The sequence below is a fragment of the Terrapene carolina genome, unplaced genomic scaffold (assembly GCF_002925995.2).
Source record: "Terrapene carolina triunguis isolate 2854851 unplaced genomic scaffold, T_m_triunguis-2.0 Scaffold192, whole genome shotgun sequence".
In the NCBI taxonomy this organism is placed as follows: Eukaryota; Metazoa; Chordata; order Testudines; family Emydidae; genus Terrapene; species Terrapene triunguis.
In genome coordinates this window covers 8,497,556-8,517,422 of record NW_020664543.1, presented here as the reverse complement: position 1 = coordinate 8,517,422, position 19,867 = coordinate 8,497,556, and the positions used below count along the sequence as shown (strand labels likewise).

Below are 19,867 nucleotides of genomic sequence, written 5' to 3'. Positions count from 1 at the left end.
AAATTTCTAGGTATTCTCCATGCCTTTGCCAAGTTAAGCTTCAACAAATATTCTTGAGTACTGAATGTTAATCAGAATATAATGAAAGAGGGTTGGGTCTTTTAAGTGCTTGTTGCCACTAGCATAACAAACCTCCTCTTACTTAGACTCACTACCTGTTTGAGGGAAATAAATAAATAAATTACAAACCAATAAAGAAATGAGTCAAAACTAATTTGAATTAAAACAAAGCCAAAATAAAGTTGTGTTACAAATTCTGATATGTTTATGTATTTGTGCACAGCTGAGTACCAAACAGGGTATTATCTACCATTTAGGAAACCTCTGTATGGGTTATCAGATAAGTGCCCTATTTCTAGTACTTCGCTTTTAAGACTAGAGAAGTTTGTCTAGAAAATACTGGTTTAATGAAGATCAAATTCCTATGAGAATAGTTTCCTCCATTAATTTAGCTTTGTTTAAAGACAGTGGCCTATATTTCAGAAGTACTAAGCACCCATATCCTACTGAAGTCAACGGAAGCAGCAGTTTTGAAGAAAAAAAAATCAGGCCACTGATTCCTTAAAGTTTTAGTTCTGTAACTTAGAAGTATATCATATTATTGCAGTGCTTATCACTAGGGGCTCCTCAGGTGCGAGTAAACAACACAGAAAAGTATTCCAGCTATCCACAATATGTCCCAAACCTTTTGCTTTATTGAAAGAGCTCAGACACCAGGGATGCCATGAATTAGCTGTGAGCTAGAATAGCAGTCTGAATATTGCTTCCTGTTACTTCAATAAAACAGCTTACAGTTTGTTAGTAAGCAAATCACAATGCCGTGTGTTACCAGTAAATGATCTCCACTTTTTAAATAAGAAAGTGTTTGGAAGAGATTATAAATGCGTTTACAGTAAATTCAACTTGCAAGGTTTGGTGGGATAAAAACACTGACATTTTGCTAGGTTTAAATAAATCTTCACAACTTCGCTGCTAACTAAAGCACTAACATAAAGCTGTTGAAAGTATAAACTATTAACAAAAGACCAAATCCTGCATTCCTTGGGCACCCAATACTCACTATTTCAATGGAATGCAGAATAAAACTGTATATTTATATTTGGAGATATTCTAGCAAAAGTAGAGTCTAATCCTATTCCCACTGACTTCTATGGGAGCAGAATCAAGCACTTTAGCTACAGCAAAGACCAGAAATACAACTTGTGCTCCAGGAGAGAAGGTGTGGACAAAGTAATATATTTTTAAAATGAGCATCTGCACAATACTGGAAACATTTAGCATAATCGTCACGTGGTCTATGATTCAGGGTGCCGATTTTGTCAGCTAGTGCTCTAATTACATTGCTGGCTACAGGCTGAGTCTCACTGCATAATAAAACCAAGCCACTAAATAAATTTTGTGAAATGGAATGAACTAATTTTGCAGCATTAGTAATTAAGTTGATGCTTAAAGGAAAGCTGACCCCCCCTCCCCAAAAGGCTACTTTACACTTTCTTTAGAAAATTTAATAAAAACTAGCGAGCCTTATGACCTTAAAAAAAAAAATCTAGCAACTATCTGTCGGTTATTTCTAGAGTCCCCGTCACTGCAGTGTCTAGGCACTGGTGAGTCTTCATAATTGTGTGCATGCACATGACAAGAAAATGTCCCTACACATCATGTACCTCTATTCCCAGGAGCAGGCAGGGTATTGAACTATACGTAAATTCCACTCTTACAGGATTCTATCCTCTTTCTAGGTCAAATTCTGAGAAGTGCTGAGCATCATCAACTCCTAAGAAAGCCATTGGACTGAGGCCCCTCTGGGGAAACAGAACTTGTTTAAATATTCATAAGAACACTAGAGCCAGGAAGGGCAAGGACAGAATGATACATATGCGCATCTGTACATTAAGCCACACTTGTCAGGTCTGATCTTCGGTACATGCATTTTGTTAGTATTCCTCTAAAGGAATATAAACAGTAATTATTACAATGAGCTACCAAATGTATCAGCAATTCAAACCATATATACTGGTGTTATTCTACATAAACCTTAAAAAAATATGTCTCTTTTCATTAAGTCTTAATACTGTCTCACCTTAGTTTTCATGCATGTTTGGCAACTTAACTAATACTGGCTGATGACAGAAAAAATGCTTCAGAAGAAAACATCTGATCAAGGCTGGGGTTTTCCACTTTCTAGAACATGCTGCATGTGTTGCACCTTATGTATGTTATTAGAGAGCATTAAAACTCAGCCCACAGCCCACGGTAGAGGACATACCAGTGTTCTAAACACTCATTTTATCCTTAACAAGAGGTTGCTATTTTTGAGCTGTATAATCTTCGAAGGCAAACAGGGAGAATTCAGGATGTTCCACTATAGCACTGATCACAAGGAAAGGGTTAAACTAACTAGCTTTCTTAAATATATTTATCTTCTCAGTTCACCATAACACACTTTCTTTCAAATTCCACAGTGTTATATTTCAGTGCTCTATAATATTTATTGCGGCACCAGTGACTATTTATAGGCCACTCTATTATACTCTTCACTGTTGTATCTAAGATGTTGCTCCCTCATAATGTCCTTCCATTTATTGCTTGGGCATTCCAAGAACTGCTCACTGAGTCGCCTAAATAATGAGGAAGGCCATGTTAAAATACAAGAAAAAATAAATATAAATATAAACTACTAACAGCAGCAATGGTATCACACAAAATGACAAAGGCTGGGAAATTAGCAGACAAACTTCTACAACAGAATGTCCCCATTACTTTTTCTTAATATGTTCATCTATGTCTGTCCAGTTATTTGGGTGATCTGCATTTTCTAGACTGTTCCATGTTGTTCACATCTTACTTCAACGTTATAGTGATACCAAAAATTATATGCCAGTTGGCCATTTTCATATGTATTTATTATCCAAGTGAGCTCTTCTGGTCAATTACCTTAATTATTGTCCGGGATGGGAGGGGGGGAGGGAGACTGGGACTGGCTGAGCATTGAGATTGAGAGTGGGAGATGGAGAGGGAAAGGGAGGGGACAGGGAGCTAGTAGGGGCGGGAATGGAACTAGCCAGGCAAGGAGACTGGGACTGAGAACCAGTGGGGTAGTGAAAATAGGGAGTGGGAACAGATCTGACAGGGAGCCAAGGTGCAGGGGAAGAACTTGGATGGGCTGGTCAAAGAGACTGGGACAAGGATCTGGGGGATGCGGGAAGAATATCCAGATTGGCCAAAGAGCCCAGGGAGGGAGATTGGAACTGGGAGCCCGTGGGAATAGGGAATGTGGGGTGTGACTGGAGGCCAGGGTAGGAGAAAGACAAATTGAATAAGGAATTGGGATGTGGGGACTGGTTGGGAAAGGAGACTGAGGACAAGGAGCTGAGGGCCTGGAGAACTTGGAAAGGCTGGTCAAGAAGACTGTAACTGGGCGTGGGGAGGAGACTGGGAGGGGCATTCCAGAGGAGTGAGACTAGGACGTGCAAAAAGATTGAGATTAGAAGCCTGAGGAGTAGAGACTGGTACGTGCAAGGTGAAGAGACTGGGACAAGGAGCAAGGGATGGGGAAAGGACAGGACTGGTAGGAGAGGATAAGGCAGAAGGGTTATGCTTGAGGGGAGTGGGCAGAAAAGTCTGTGCCTACTAGAGCATGTTCCCCTACAGAGCCTAGAGTAGAACCCAAGTTCCCTGAGTCTCATTATTCCTCTGCTGTCAGCAAATATCTTTGAAACCCACTGACAAAGTGTCTCATCCCGCTCTACTGCCGGTCCATGTGATAGAATCGTACGACTGGAAGGGACCTCGAGAGGTCATCTAGTCCAGTCCCCTGCACTCATGGCAGGACTAAGTATTATCTAGACCATCCCTGACAGGTGTTTATCTAATCTACTCTTAAAAATCTCCAGTGATGGAGATTCCACAACCTCCCTAGGCAACCACTCTGACAGTTGGGAAGTTTCTCCTAATATCCAACCTAAATCGCCTTTGCTGCAACTTAAGCCCATTGCTTCTTGTCCTATCCTCATAGGTCTGTCCCCTCTCAGTCTTCTCTGCTCCAGATTAAACAAACCCAATTTTTTCCAACCTTCCCTCGTGTTTGCTAGACCTTTAATCATTTTCATTGCTCTTCTCTGGACTTCTCCACATCTTTCCTGAAATGTGGTGCCCAGAACTGGACACAGTACTCCAGTTGAGACCTAATCAACGCGGAATAGAGTGGAAGAATTACTTTGTGTCTTGCTCACAACACTCCTGCTAATACATCCCAGAATGGTGTTTGCTTTTTTTTGCAACAGTGTTACTATGTTGACTCATATGTAGCTTGTGATCCACTATGACCCCCAGATCCCTTTCTGCAGTACTCCTTCCTAGGCAGTCATTTCCCATTTTGTATGTGTGCAACTGATTGTTCCTTCCTAACTGGAGTTCTCTGCATTTATCCTTATTGAATTTCACCCTCTTTACTTCAGACCATTTCTCCAGTTTGTCCAGATCATTTTGACTTTTAATCCTATCATCCAAAGCACTTGCAACTCCATCCAGCTTGGTATCGTCTGCAAACTTTGTAAGTGTACTGCCTATGCCATTATCTAAATCATTGATGAAGATACTGAACAGAACTGATCCCTGGGGGACCACTCGATATGCCCTTCCAGCTTGACTGTGAACCACTGATAACTACCTACTACTGATATCCGTTACTCTGTTAGCTCAAGTGGCAGTGGTCTGTGTGGTGGACCTAAAGGTTGCAACTCTCTTGATGATCCATATGGATGTTCATATGATGGAATTTGTTTTTTTCCCCAACTTCTGCAATAAATGACATAGGGGTCCTACAGACAGCAGTTTCTTCAATTGCATAACCCTGATTCATTCTCAGAGCAGATCCATCCTGTGCACTGAATGAGGCAGGGGTCCTGTGGAAAAAATAGTATATGGTTATGTAATTAAATACTGTATCATAATGCATGTGTACAAGGGGGCTAAATTAAGGTTGCCCAGGCAATCATAATTCTGGCATTTCCCTAAAGTTGAGTGCTGTAATGTTAATAATGTTCTTTTAATGTAGTTTTGTGCGTGTGTAATATAAATTTAAGTTATACATTTCCAATGGGTGGGAAAAATTGTATCTACAAAATATATTTTTTCAAGTCATCTTTACCTGACTGGATGGAAGTTCCTTCTCAGAGCCATTACAGCACAGATGAAATATAGACAGAGTTTTGCACTGATCTCTTATGATTTGTTAGTGTTAATATGGATGAATTTTAAAGTAACTGCAGCTTGTGAATAAAACCTAGATAGCCTAACCTATTTTTAGGGTGGAGCAAAGGGGAGGGGAAGCCGAAGGGAAAAGCAGTTTCATTTCAAGCCCAGCACCAGCAATCCTAATTGTAACTAAGGAGTATTAATGTGATCTAGTGACTAGGGCTTTACTCTGGGACTCAGGAGACCTGGGTTCTAGTCTCAGTTGTGCAAGCGACCTTGGACAATTGCTCCTTGCTTGTGTCTCCTTCTGCAATGGATAATAATCATACCTGTGACTACACATTTTTTTCTAAAAACAAATAAAAGGCTGTCCCTGGACAAAATCATACATGCCAAGTTTTAGGTTGGAAAGAATTATCATAGTCAAGTTACAAACTTCTACATACAAAAATCACTAATATTAACACTGTGATCCTCATGAGCAAACAAACGACTGTGCTCATACAGTGCCCGTTGATTTCAATGGACTCTGAATGGGCTCAGCAGTCCACCCAGGCAAATCATCATGCAAGATTTAGGCCTATAGCAGGATGAAATTAAATGGGGTTTGCAAATGTGTTTGGACCAGGTTTCATTTATAAGACGGACCCTGCCAGGCATATGTGCTAGAAGTAGGGGTGCTGCTGCACCCCCTGGCTTGAAGTGGTTTCCATCATATACAGGATTTACAGTTTGGTTCAATGGCTCTCAGCACCCCCACTATACAAACTGTTCCTGCACCCCTGCTACCAGGCCCAAAATTTAGGTTTTTCTGATGGTGTTGTCATGGTGAGAATTTTACAAAACTTACTATTAATCTTTTTTTCCCCAACATTAAAACACAGTGGGGGATTAGGAGACTATTTAAAGTTTTCCTCTGCAGTGCTCCAAATGCAATAGCAACCTGCTATGCAATGAAATTCACCAATGTAGATAAACTGTCCAAACTGACTAGAATAAAAGAAGCAGCTCTCCATTTATGTTGGTTACATCTTTTTTTCCTTTGAAGTAACATATAATTATACCTAAAATTCAATACAAACTATGTATACAAAAATCATCCTAAATGGTAAAAGGCAAATTAGATTACCAAAACAAGGAGCGTAGAGAAAAATATCTAAGGTATTACCACCACACAAAGATTTTTACTGTAATTTATCTTGACAGTATGCTTTCAACTTTTGCACTTTTCCTAATTGAGCAACAGTACAAAACACTTTGGAGTTTCACTGTTAAGCATGTTTACTTTTAAAAAGGGGAGTGGAGCTGTGTAGGGAAAAAGAAAGCCTCCAGCTTTGCTTAACCTGAACTATAACCCCATCTATCAAATCAGTATTTTCAGGCGAACAACAAGCAAGCCATTATACCTGCTTAAAAAGCATAACCTTAAAACACCTCTCTCCCAGATTCAGGTATAGCTCAAATACCAAGAATTGCATGGCAGTTGGTCCTTTTCACTATCACTGGATCCATGAAGGTCACGAAATAGAGGGTCTTTTTCAGGAATGGGATTTTTAAAGAATAGATATTCGATCTAAACACACTTTTTTAAAAGCAAATAATTTAAAACAACCTGTCTCTGTAGCAAAAGCTAATTGCCATATTAAATTTATCTGCAAAAAGAATTCACTTGTTAAACAAACTATCTACCTCAGTGAGTCCATGGCTACATTCTTCCCATAGCCTCTTGATGCCCAATGATGCAAATCCACGCACAACCTGATTATTTTTCAAGAGAGTTTGTGATAGTGCATGGTTCACTTGCTTTTCACCCCTAGAGATCAAGTTTCAAATTCTGAATAAGAGTCCCCCCTCTATATATTTGTTCACATCACAAAGTCATCAAGTGCACATTTAGCATAACTGGCAATTTTTGGTCAAGAGAGCATGGAAGTAAAACAACAAGAACTGCACATTGGGAATGCAGTGGATTGGCTGAGTTGTGTGGGAGACACTTAATCATTTTTATCTCCACCATCAAGAGTGTTTAGGTGTTTCACAGAATGTAAGAAGACAAGGCCTCTGATTTGAAGAGCTTACAATCTAAACAGAAATCTACAGATGAAGGACAGGAGACAGCAAACAACAAAAAAGTGAAGGGACTAAGCTGTGATGTTTTATCACATCTATCTAGTTGCTTTATTTGTCTACATTATTTTATCCATCACCAGTTTTGTTCATGCTTCTTTAACCATCACCCATCTGCTTGCTACCAAGTTCATTCTATTTTTGGTTTGAAAATTAGTATATATACCCATTTTTGCGGCAAATATTTAGATAGCATATTATAAGTAACCATGGCAGATAGCAAGTGGGTACACAGCTGCGTGTTTAGGACAGAAGTGAAACAGAGAACGTCATCCACATGCATGCGTATACAGAGTCATTGAGCATTCAACGGGAGAAAACGGAGATCACACAATGACGTTTAAATAGGCAAATAAATAGCTTTACAAAGATATACAAAAATTATCGCCATTATTATTATGCAGACGCAGGCAGCTGTCTGACTTTGCAGATGTGACCTACATAAGTTACAGTAACCTCTTGGCAAGCCCTAGCCAAACACACCCAGATGGCAGCTCCCCTTTTACATATTCCCACATACACCCACAGCTAAGGGAGCAGCTCCTCTCTGTTCAACTCCCTTCACACAGTATCCTTGTGGAACTGGGGGGAGCAATTCCCTCCTCTCTCTGTTCACACTGTAACTCAGGCTGAGGGTACTTCCCCATATCTCTGTCCCACACACTGAGCCCAGGGGAGCACCCCTACCTTCATAGGCCTGAAGCAATTCTCTCTCCCCCCCCCCCCCCGGGATGCCCCACCCCGGCCCCCCCCCCCCACTCTTTTATACCCATCTCCTACACAGCCAGAGGCACAGCCTGAGCAACTACCCCAGAGTTGGGGAGGAGACAGCTCCTCAGTCACCACCCCAGCTGCCACCAAAACTCTTGACAGAGCCCCAGGGAGCTGGGTGCCAGTTTGGACAGGGCTCTCAATACTGGGGAGAGGGAGTACACAGCCTGGCCAGAGAAGGGCTCCCTCAACCAGCGCAGGGGGATACATGGGGTAACTCGCCCCTCTCAGCCCTGGGGGTGGGGTGCCAGGGGCAAGTCCCCACTCTCTATGCCCCCCTCCCAGCCCTGGGTGGGGCGAGGGATGTTGGGGGGCAACTCCCCCCTCCCAGCCCCGGGGGTGCAGGGTATGGAGGGAACTCCCCCGGTGCCCCCGCTCACAGCCAGACTGACTGGTATACATGGGGCTCCCCCCCCTCTCTGTGCCGCCATCCCCGGGCCCTGGTGGAGGCTGAGCCCCGGGGCGCCGCTCACTTACTCTGGGCCCCGGCGGCAGCAGCACCAGCAACGCGCCCAGGCTGAGGAGGCAGCGGCGGAGCAGGGCCCGGTGCGGGGGGCGGCCGCCCCGCTCCATGGTTCTGCACCAGGGGCTCAGCGGCGCCCGGCCGGCTCGGCGGCTCCCTGGCTGAGCCGCGGTGCAGCGTGTCCGGCCCCCCTGGCTCCGCGGGGCGGAGCCCGGCCGGGGAAAGCCACCGACGTCACCCCCGGCAAAGGAGGTGGAGCAGACTGGGAGGGAGCCTGGCACGGCTCGGGAGGAGCCAGGGCGTACAGGGGCCATGCCCGCCGGCCCGTGGTGGGCTGAGCCAGCGCGTACACGGGGAAGTGCCCCCAGCCCCTAGCTGCAGCCGGGGACACCGCTCCATAGTTCTGCACCGGGGGCTCAGCGCCCGGGCGATTCCCCCTGACCCTCATGCAGAGAGACAGCCACAGTGCTGTACTCACTTTCTCATTAGCCTCGCAGCTCCCACGAATGCTGCTCTCCGTAAGGGGAGCTGCAAAGCTAGCGCAAAGGGCCTTTAAAACTCTATTCGGGTGGTGGGGTGCACTGATCTAAACCGCAACTTTACATACTTTACATATTAAAACAATTTACCTTTTAGAATGGCTCAGCAAAAGTTTGAATGTCACATATGAGAAAAGCGTCTTCCAAAAATATGGAATATGGAAAGATTAAAATATGGAAACTTTGCAAAAATAAGCAAATACACTGGAATCAACATTGTACAAGATCTATGAAAAACAGCATGTTTAGAAAGTGCCTTATGTTTAATGAAAAGAAAACCCGTTTCTCTGGGCACAGTTAAAATACATTTTGAAATGATCAACTCCCACAAAAGAGAAATTAGGAGGACATCCAATTCTGGAGTGGAGGTACTTCACCTGTTTCCATTGTAGAGAGTGACTGTCTCCCTCTGCTGGGCCAAACACGTCCTAGGCATTACAAGTCATGTATTAGATCACAAGTCCTGTATTAAAACGTATGATCTTAACAGACAGCTGCTGATGGAGATTAGCAAAAGCATGTGGAAAACGACCTTACTGTTTTCCCTACTTATTTAGGTGTGCAGAGTGCTTTAAACACATACAGTAAACAAAAACGAGGTCACACCCCTTCGTATTCACACAGAGGCCTGGTCATGGAAATTCTGCACAGAGAAGGGCCGGACTTCTATACAAGACGGATAACATATAATGGCAACTGACCGCAGAGATGGGGAGAGTTCACAGGAAATAAGGGGAAAGGGAAAACTCCTCTTCGGTGAGGATCATTTATCAGGGAAGCAGAGTTTTGAATTGTCAGTGTAATACTGTTCAGGTCAATATTTGGGATTTATGCATCTCCTCATTTAGTTGTCATAATCCTGAAATCGACGCCCTAGTAGAAAGCATGTTCCCCAGGGTCTCAGAACTGGTGTTTTTTAACACAAGGCAGGCAGGATAAATGCTTCCGTTGGGGGAATCAAGAGAGCAACGGTCAGTGGGTTAGGAGCTGGTTAATCTAAGGGAGCTCTGGCGCCCACTGGTCCCAGGTGGGCTGGACGCTACCGGGTCTGACTCAGCCAGGCTTGGCCCAGCCTGGTACAGTCAAGTTCAGCTATTGTTCCACCCACGATCATGCTTCCGACCCCAGGCCCTGCCGCTGAGCCCGTCGCAGCCCCTTGGACCCCGGCCTAGTTCGAACCAGGACCGTTGGCTCACGGTGCTCTGGTGCGCACCAGCCAGATGCGGTTGGCGCCAGGCCCAGACCAACCGGCCCCGTGCGGGCCAGTTTGGGCCTCACTGGCCCAGTAGACCCCGCCCCCTCATCATCATCATCATCATCCCCCCCCTTCTTCTCGCGGCCCAAATTGCGCGAGAACCAGCCGCTGACATCAAACTGTCGTGTGGCCTGTGACTTACATTTTATTGGTTGCTGATGAGAAGGGGCGGCGCCTGCTGAGGCGCCCGAACTATAAATATCGGCGAGCGGCCTCGCTCCGCCTTTCTCTCTGCCTCTGGAGACAGGCAGTGTTGGAGGTGAGCAGGGGGTAGATGGGGCCGGGTCGGCGTGCCGTGGAGAGGATAAGGACTGGCGGCGGGGGCAGTGAGGTGACCCGGTGGGGTGTGCCATTGGCTCGGGGGAGTGCGTGGGCCGTTTGCTCTGGCGGTTGGGGAGGGAAGCGGTGGCTCTAGGGTTGGGGTGTCCCACCCGCTCCGGCAGTCGGGAGGGAGGAGTACGGGGGGCGGTGTCCCGTGGGGGGGGGGGGGGGGGGGGGGGGGGGGGGGGGGGGGGGGGGGGGGGTGTCCGTCCCTCCGGCGCCGGCTGCCGTGATGATTCTCCTGACACGTGTTAGACTTCTGACGCGGATGAAGTAAAGCCTAGTCTGAGCCCCCGGCGCCGGGTCCCTCTAGCTCGGGCGGGATATGGCGTCCTGCCTCCCCCTGGGCTGCGGGTTGGGCCCGGCCCGGCCCCCAGACGCGTTGTGGTTGCTGGGGAGTCGGGGCCGTGCCCTCGGGCTGGGATCCTAACAGGGCTCCTGTTCCCCGCAGGCATGACAGGAGCTGGCCTGGGACCTGCTGCAATCCCTGGAGAGCGCCTACCCAGTGCTGCTGACCCATCGCCAGCTGCTTTTCTTTTTGTAAAGGGTGGGGAGAATGGTTAATAAAACAGCAGGAAAAAATTGTGAAACTTTTATTTCCTTATTGTGCTCTCCAGCACTGTCTTTGAACTGGTGAAGTGTCCCGCTGATGGCTTCACTGGCTAAGCAACAGTGCAACAGGAAAAAGCTTGTTCATAACTGGTGCTGCTTAGTTAAAATCTGAGTGGCTCTTTTAAGATCAAGTAACAATGTGATTCCTGCACCTTTTAAATCTTAGTTGAAGACCATAATTAAATTCAAGCCCTCCCCTTTCTGAATGAAATTTCCTTTGCCTAGAGGCCCTGGACTTGTGGATGGAGGACCTCTGAAAGATATACCTGTCTCTGATCAAAGTTAATGATCTCTACTCAGTTGGCAGCCTTGTCTTTTCATAGTGTGTTCTTAAGACAGTGGCACACCCTTCATAGAATTGACTCTTCCTATGATGGAATAAAGGTAGCATCAGGTATACCACACTTGAAGCCTGGTGATGTATAATACAGTTTTGCATTGTATGAGGGATTAGAATAGCTTACAGCAATATAGTCCCCCTCTACCCCAGTGATGCCTAAACTTTTCCTGTCCTGTACAATTGGTGCAGTAAAGGAGCTTGAGGGGAAGGAGGTAGTGTTAAAGGCAGAGCTAGCTTAAGGGTGGAGGGGGAAAACAAGGGCAGGGTGGTGCTCTCCCTGTCACATGGCCCCTGAACAGTCCTGCTCCTAGGGGGAATGCCCTGGAGTTAGGCCTGTTGAGAATTTGTGAGCGACAAAAAACAGGGTAAATACTTAATTTTAAACACTGGGTGAAAAGTGAAATGCACTCAAATGCTGGCAGGATCTAAAATAAAATGAGCATAAAGCTATAATACAACAACTGAACAAAGCTTTTGCACAGTGGAATAAGATGCAGTAGATGCTACATGTGAAGTGGATAGGGAAAGAATTTTTCATCTCCCATACATAAAGTGGGTTGTCACCCAATCCTAGAGTAGCTTTAAGATCTATGTATAGGATTTTTCCCAAGTTTGGCTTCACTACTGTTTTCCTGCAATGAAGATCAAGCAGAGGAAAGAAAGTTGTGTAAACAGTATTTGAACCACACCACCTTGAGTAAGGCCCAGTGATTATAACTAAGGTTTTTCCTTCACAGTTCTAAGGCATCTTTCAAAGGTACTTAAGATGTCCACTACCCTTATCATTCACGATCAGTGAGTTTGTCCTTCCGCCTCTGGTAAGGCATACGGACTTGTAAGAGGAAGACTTGGCAGCAGCTAGAATTGAGCCTAGGACTAGACAAGGGGATAGCTTTCAGAGAGGAGCTATTTTTTGTCTTTGACCAAAATATTTTGAGAGCCACATCACATGCAAAGTGTAAAGTTAGAATTTATCAACTAATAATTGAACATATTAAAGTTATTACTACTCACCAATACTTTTAATGTGACTTCTGCTGTTTGAATTTGACTATCAACAGGAGGGAGCTATGTGTTGTGTGGTTGCAGCCCACATAAAATATATGCACACACATCACCTGTATGGCCCTCAGGAGGGGCTGCAGTCCAGTCAGAGCACATCTGCAAGTGGGCCATGAGTTGTGAACCACTGGATTAATGAATCCTAGGACCTACCGTACCAAATCAGACTAGTGGCCTCTCTAAATCCAGTTTCCTAATTGTAGCCTGTACCCTGTTTCAAGAAATGCTGAAGTGGCCAACTGTTGGATAACCTTGGCTTATGGTTTAAAATAAGTTTATCACTTTCCTCATCTAATGTAGCTAAATATTCTTTATCCATATACACCCTTTTAAACTGTCTACTTCCTCTACATTTGGAATACTTTTACATAAACTTTCTATTGGAACTAAATGAACCCATTTATCCATTACAGCAGCATAGAATTCAAAATTTTGATTTTTAAGCTTTTATTTTCAAAGCCAGAACAATATATCCTTTAAATCCCTTATCCTAAAGCATCAGTCTCTATAGCCTCATAGTGCAGCTTGAACATACAATAAAAATGAACTTCTGGAGAAATTGTAAGAGTGGGGTACAACATGAAAGTGGCTTCCCAAATACATCTTTTGAAAACATGGATGTCTTGCACAAACAAACTACTGGCCAAACAAAATTATGCAGAAATAACTTACAAGCTATGTAATATGTCTGACATGGGATAACTTTATTTCAGAAAACAAAGCAAGCCAATTGTAGTTACCCACATAGTTTGATTAGGAAGTGCAATATGACAATTGTGTAACAAATCTGGATATCTTTACACATTAGTGCATCTAGTCCTTTGACTTATAATTCAGTTATTGCACATAGAAATCATATAAAAGACCTGCGTACAAGACATGCAGACTTCATGAAAGGCAAATAATGCCTATGTAGTAATGAGCGCAATACCAGAACAGTATACACAAACTGGAATGGTCACAGGAGTTTAGGTAACAAATATAACCTGCTAATATTGCAATTAAAAGTAACCAAAAAATAAGTGTTCAAATATAGACTTAATTTTTAAATATATTAAATGCTAATTTTATTTATGATGTTTCAGGCAAGGTGCTGTTTAAAAAAATCTTCACTATGATAGCTTCATTTAGAGATGGTAAATCATCAAAAGTTACACAAGGTAATTCTGATTTACAACAAAATGGGACTGAACACAATATACAAAGTTCTTAAAAATTTACTTTTCAAAGGAAAAAAGCAAATTATGCTATTCAAAGGGGAGCTACAAAACTCACCTTTGTAAACTAAAACATTCTGACACAAATACATGAACAGTTGGCAACACTGAGAAAAAAAAGTCATGTTAAATATCAGATATGTAGTGTTCAAATAGTTATTGATTTAATGCATACATTTAATCTTGAATCTCCACACACGATAGAAATAAAAAGGCAGTTTTTTTCTCATAGTTTTGGCCATTTATTAGCAGAAACAGTCCTTACATCTGTCATAACCAGCTTGTGATCAGCCTGAACAACTTCAAATGCTTGAATTCCTATTTCACATACAAAACTGAGAAATAAACACATGGGTGTCAAAATCTGCTTTCAGTTACAGCTACAAATCCTCACCAACATCTGGTAATTTGAAGTCACTGTGGATGCATGGCTGTCACAGATCAGAATTTAGTCCCATGCTTTGCATGTAAACACTGGTGTCATGGGAAAACACAGCAACAGAAACTCCTATGAGAATCCCACTGTTTATTTCATTGTATAAGAGACTTCATACACAAGTAGGATAATTATTTCTGGTCAGTATGTGCAGTTTTAGACATTTTCATGTGTGCTCATATCTTTAAACATTCAGAATTAATCACAAACCATGGTGATTGTACCTCACTATGAGGCAGGCTTGCTATGGTTTGGTCTCATGGCTTTGCCTAATGCTTTCTTAATCACAATAACCCCACCAATTCCCACCTTCACTGATATTTGAGTGTGTGTGTTTTATGGCTACTTGCTTCCCAAAAAAGCACTAACTTTGTATGAAAAAAATAAAGTTAATATGTATACTCCACATAAATGGATTCACAATATAACCTATACATCCAATTTACATTCTTTTCTCCTGAAAGCATTTCATATTTCAATTGCTTGACACAAGCTATTGACTGCAGAAGTGAAAGAACATAAAACAGTTCATTCTACACCTCCAACTGCCTGAGAGAGAAAAATAGTCTTCTAGTTGTATACATTTGTTCCTGCCAGAGGATTTGGCATGCAGGTCCTTTACTGCAAAAGAACCACCCTTCAATGCAGCAGCATGATGTATGAACACAAACTGACCACAATTTGTGTCATCAAGCTCCTTGATCTATTACAATTAGATTCTTTTTTTTCTTCAGAACAGGTCATCTTAGCCTCAGTTAAAATCCTGACAGCAGCCATTACAAAATAAATCAACTTATAAATGGAATGAAACTTCGTATAAGTGCAGTAAACAGGAACAATAACCAGGCATGTTGAGCGCAAAGAAATGGGTATAGGCAGTCCTCTTTAAAAAGGTGTGGCACAAGTAAAGGACAAAACTACCGCACAATTTAAAAAACCATGAAAATAAATTTCTTAATACTGTACACTGCAAATCTTCACATTTCATGGTTGATCAGCAGCCTCTGTGACTGGATCTTTTGAAGGGCACGTAGATGAGCGGGGATCCATGGCTGAGTGCATTAGAGGAATATAAACATCATCCATGTTTGGCATGACAAAAATTTTCTGCAAAATGAAGGCAAAATTAAATGCAACTTAGTTTAATATGTCATTCAACATTTTTGGGTTTCTGATTAGCATAATTCAAAAGTAAGTAACATACTTAAAATCAATTTCGGTTTCCCTGGGTTGGCTGGAATCTGATGCAATTTGTATATGCAAACTCTGCAGTGCCTACTAGCCACAACTGTTTGGGTAATATGTGACACTGCACCCCATATTCTTCATAGTGATTATTATGGTATGATTATAGCATAATTATGGTGTATTTTATGCAAGACGAGTCATGTGAGGGGTCATTGGAAAAGTTATCATTTGTCAAATATGATTATCTTATTTGTATGCATCTATCATTTTTGTATCTAACGTTAGGAATATTGACTATGTATCTGTATTTCAATTGTAAGTAATGGCTGCTATGACTCTACAAGGACATGTGACCAGGCCACATGATTCTGGACTCCATCTTGGGATGTCAGTATTTTTCCACAAACCAGTCTGAGAACCAAGTTTTGAAATAAAGGGTTCCTGCCATATGCTATAAAGGCAGGGAGTGATATCATCTGTTGTTCTTCACTCCCCACGCTGAAAGATTCCTGGAAACACCTGAGCTGGGGGAAGTGCTGGACCCAGGCTAAAGGGATTTCTAGCCTATGTATGAAGACCTGAGAAACCCAAGCTGTAAAGCTAATGCAGCTTGTGCCTTAAGAATCTATAAGTCTGCCTGTACCATCAGTTAGACAGGATGAGACTCTGCTGTTCATATCCAATCTAGTATATAAAGCTTAGGTTGCGTTTTTGTTTATTGGCTAGGTAATCTGCTTTGATCTGTTTGCTCTCGCTTATAATCACTAAAATCTGTCTTTTGTAGTTAATACATTTATTTTATGTTTTAATCTAAGCCAGTGAGTTTGGAGTGAAATGCATGGGACTCTTAGCTCAGAGAGGCTGTTGCATATTCCTCTCCACGTTGGGGGTGGAGTGAGGGGAGCGAATTCGATGAGCTTACGCTGTGCACCGCAAGACGGTATAATTTTTGGGTTTATGCTCCAGAGGGGGTGCGTGCGTGCCTGGGGAGCTGAGAGTTACCTTGGCTTTTGCCTTTCTACTGTTGGTTCGTGCAGTGGCTAGTCAGAGAGCCTGCATGTAACTGCCGCTGGGTGTGTCCCCCCCACCTATGTTTATGCTGATGGAAGCGTAAGACTGGGAGCGGGTCTGCAGCTTGTCACAGCCGCACAGTGAGAGGGAGAGCCCAGGCTGGTGGGTCAGAGGGCTCAGCCGTACCCCAGTTCCAGGTGGCACCCGGGGGGAACCCGTCACAGTATAAACCACATAATTGAAGATGAAACATTAGGAAGTGCTGAGATCCCTGCACATTTCACTCAACTCAATAAAGAGCCAAAGGGAAGTGCCTGTTTCCCCCCCCGCAACCCCCAGCATATGTCTCATTGCAGTTCCCTTCAAGCAGAATTCAAGGTGGCAATTTTGATCTAGCCAGTCTGCTTGATAGGTTTGTCTCAAGTTTGACTCTCCCACTCTTTTGACCATCCTGGAAATTTATATAAGTTGGGGTGATCAGTTTGCCAGATTTTCAGCAGTGCTCAGCACTAGCAGCTCTCACAGAACAGGAGAACTGCTGGATGCTGACCACTTCTGCCAATTGAAAATCTGCACTTCTCTTATGTCTGCACTAGGAATTAAGGGAACAATTTTGAACTGTAACCTCCGTTAGTTAAATGAAAAATGTCTTTAAAGTTATTAAAGAAACATACCTGAAACTCTTGTTCCAGTTTCTTTTCTATCCAGTCAGTCACTGGAACCAAAGTCACTTCTCTCTCGCCGAGCTTTGGCCGAGCTTTTAGCTCTAGATAGGGAGGACTTCGGAAACCATACCTCAAGAGCACACACACAAAGAGGAGAGAGTTTTTTATTGTGACTATCTCTTGAAGGAAATGCTTGAACACATTAATTGTAAAAGCAATTCAGATTTTGATGATAGCGCCTGTCACCACTCTAGTTTATAAATATTAATTCCTATTGCATCTCTTCCAAAGTACATTCCAGCTGAGTGTCTAAGCTTTTCTTGTTCTTCTCAGAACTATTTTGCAGATGAAATACTCTGCAGTTTGCAGAGGAAGGTTCTATTGATACTAGAGCTTCTGACGTTTTGCACACATTTTGTAGCAAAACATTTCAAAGACGCTAGGCAAGGGAAGAAAGAATCACACTGATTTTTTTTTTATTTTACAGAACTGTCAAATAGCTGCAAAGATATAAAAGTACCCAGTGTCTTTTATAAAGGAAATTAGTATTGCAAGTGGAAAATGACAGTTAAAAGAATTTAATTTCTATTTTGCTTTACTACACTTACCATATTCTGTCAGTAGGTGGTGGTGGAATGTTAACTGCTAGTGTTCCTTTACATTCTTGTATTTCAACAGTTAACAGTAGTGGAGTATTGGAGACCTCTTCAATCTTCTTTTTAATGAACTCAGTCTCTGTTGCTTTCTGGAAATATTTTGACTTGGTAATTTTATCCACAATCCTCATGATCTTACTTGTCCGATGTCCTCCAACATACCTTCATATGTAGAATAAGAAAAATACATAATCAAAATGATGCTCCCAGAAATTATCTCGTTTTCCTAAAAATGTCTATCTCCGCATGCTCCATGAAGGAACAGCATAGTAGGAGCTACAGGCTGTAAAAACAATGATCTGACACTAAAAGCTTTGGAATAAAATGTAGGCTGAATGCCAGGGAAAAGGTGTGTGATGGAAGCCTCAGCAGTTGAGAAATGTAAAGCAAGGCATGCTAAAAGCACTCCTCCAAAAAAATTTTTTATACATATGCTGGGATTTTCAAGGGGTTCTAATAGAATTAGATGCCTAGCTCCTTTAGGACCCTCAAAATCTCAGGTGATAGTTTAGGGAACAATCCTACACTATCTGGGGAATAGACTAGGCCAGATTTTCACCGGTATTCAGGTGCCCACCGGAGTTTTCAAAACAGCGCCTAAGTGCCTAACTATTTTAATTTCAATGGAAGTTAGGTGCCCAGATGCTTTTGAAAATCCTAGTAGGTGCCTAAACACCTTTGAAAATCTGGCCCTAGGTGACTTAAGAGGTCTTTTCCATCTTGACTGCCCAAACAACTTACATTTTTTTCCTGGGTGTCTTGCATAGGGTCAACTAGATGGGGCCCCAATTCTATTTGCAGCCTTTGGGCAGTACGGCAACACAAAAAAGCTACAATTTCTATGACTATCACCAATTTCATTTGCTAAATTATTTATAGATTTTCTGTGAAGTCATGTTGATTTGCAAGGTCTTCAATAAAAGTCCTAAACACAGATTCACACTGATGTGTCCAGGCAATGCTGTCAGAGTCTGTACCCAGCACAAACGCCCTGCTGGTTACAAGTGACTAGTGGCTCTTCTATCCAGTCTAAGTGCACTTCCTTTCCAGATGGCACTAAAAGCATGACAATTTTTTTTTAAATGGCTAAAGATCCTTACACGACTGTCAACAGTAAGTTGGCATGATGTGTGCAAATTTGTATATCACCATCTTAACAAAAATTGTCAGGAGACAGATGCACTGAAGCATGTGCACATACATCTTGAGCTCAAGGGGACCAAACACCATGTCCCAGCTGTTTAATGCAGCGTGTTTAATTATAGGTTTTTACAATTGTTACTGCGTTTAGTGTGGCGTTACTAGCAGGAGGACCAAGGAGGAAAGAAGAACCAGGCAGTAGAAGGCCGCTCCAGGAACTGTTAGCTGCACATATGCAGAAAGACTGTTTTTCCCCCCCACTACAACGGAGTCTAGATGGGATGGTAGCAAAACAGACACTTTGTTGTAAGGACAAAGTACATCTCTACTTCCTTCTACACCTAGCACATCTAGGAATGCGAGCATGCATAAAAGCCATAAGGATGGCATCTTCCACATTCCTGCAGTGCTCATGTCATCCACTGAATGAGATGGTCCTGACAGAACCTAGCAACAGATGAGATACCACCCCCTCTCTACAATACATGCAACTAATAATTCATGAATTTATTCAGGTTCCTTTCTCCCAGGCACTAAATCTCTATTAACACAATGGGCCAATTTTCAACTGGTATAAAACCAATGTATCTCCATTAATTTCAATTCCCCGATTTATACCAGCTGTGGATCTAGCCCAAACAGAAACAGAGTTATCCATTCATTGGATACTATGGTGGCAATGGTGAAAATTTTCAAAGGCATGAAAGAGAGTTAGGTGGCCAAGCAGAATTTCCTTCTATATTTACATAAAAGTACAGATCGCATATAATTAACGTTGCCAGAACAAAAAGGGAAAACAAAGTATTTGTAAAAATATAAGATATATTACATATAAATAATTCTAGTATCAGAGGGGTAGCCGTGTTAG

At 42.8% G+C, this 19,867-nt stretch overlaps 2 protein-coding genes, 1 long non-coding RNA gene and 2 other non-coding genes across 8 annotated transcripts in view; 3 read left to right on the top strand and 2 right to left on the bottom strand.

Annotated features, from left to right (window-relative positions):
• ERN1 (endoplasmic reticulum to nucleus signaling 1) overlaps positions 1-8,780 on the bottom strand; it is a 56,793-nt gene extending 48,013 nt beyond the window's left edge. The window contains exon 1 of the mRNA XM_024192559.2: positions 8,572-8,780. Within this exon, the coding sequence (XP_024048327.1) occupies positions 8,572-8,667 (96 nt within the window). The 5' untranslated portion in view covers positions 8,668-8,780. The remainder of the gene's footprint in view (positions 1-8,571) is intronic.
• A 1,815-nt stretch (positions 8,781-10,595) lies between these two features.
• LOC115271246 lies at positions 10,596-11,257 on the top strand. The gene is made up of 2 exons (XR_003899853.1): positions 10,596-10,682; positions 11,124-11,257. It is a non-coding gene; the product is annotated as an uncharacterized LOC115271246 (long non-coding RNA).
• LOC112101720 lies at positions 10,899-10,963 on the top strand. The gene has a single exon (XR_002907681.1). It is a non-coding gene; the product is annotated as a small nucleolar RNA SNORD104 (small nucleolar RNA).
• Positions 11,258-11,286: 29 nt separating the features above from the next.
• LOC112101721 lies at positions 11,287-11,424 on the top strand. The gene has a single exon (XR_002907682.1). It is a non-coding gene; the product is annotated as a small nucleolar RNA SNORA50 (small nucleolar RNA).
• Positions 11,425-15,059: 3,635 nt separating this feature from the next.
• Positions 15,060-19,867, bottom strand: part of TEX2 (testis expressed 2) — a 114,234-nt gene continuing 109,426 nt past the window's right edge. For all 4 annotated transcript variants that reach the window (XM_024192556.2, XM_026654644.2, XM_024192558.1 and 1 more), the window contains exons 10-12: positions 17,812-18,021; positions 17,213-17,333; positions 15,060-15,446 (exon numbers count right to left, since the gene is read on the bottom strand). In XM_024192556.2, the coding sequence (XP_024048324.1) occupies positions 15,324-15,446; positions 17,213-17,333; positions 17,812-18,021 (454 nt within the window). In that variant the 3' untranslated portion in view covers positions 15,060-15,323. The remainder of the gene's footprint in view (positions 15,447-17,212; positions 17,334-17,811; positions 18,022-19,867) is intronic.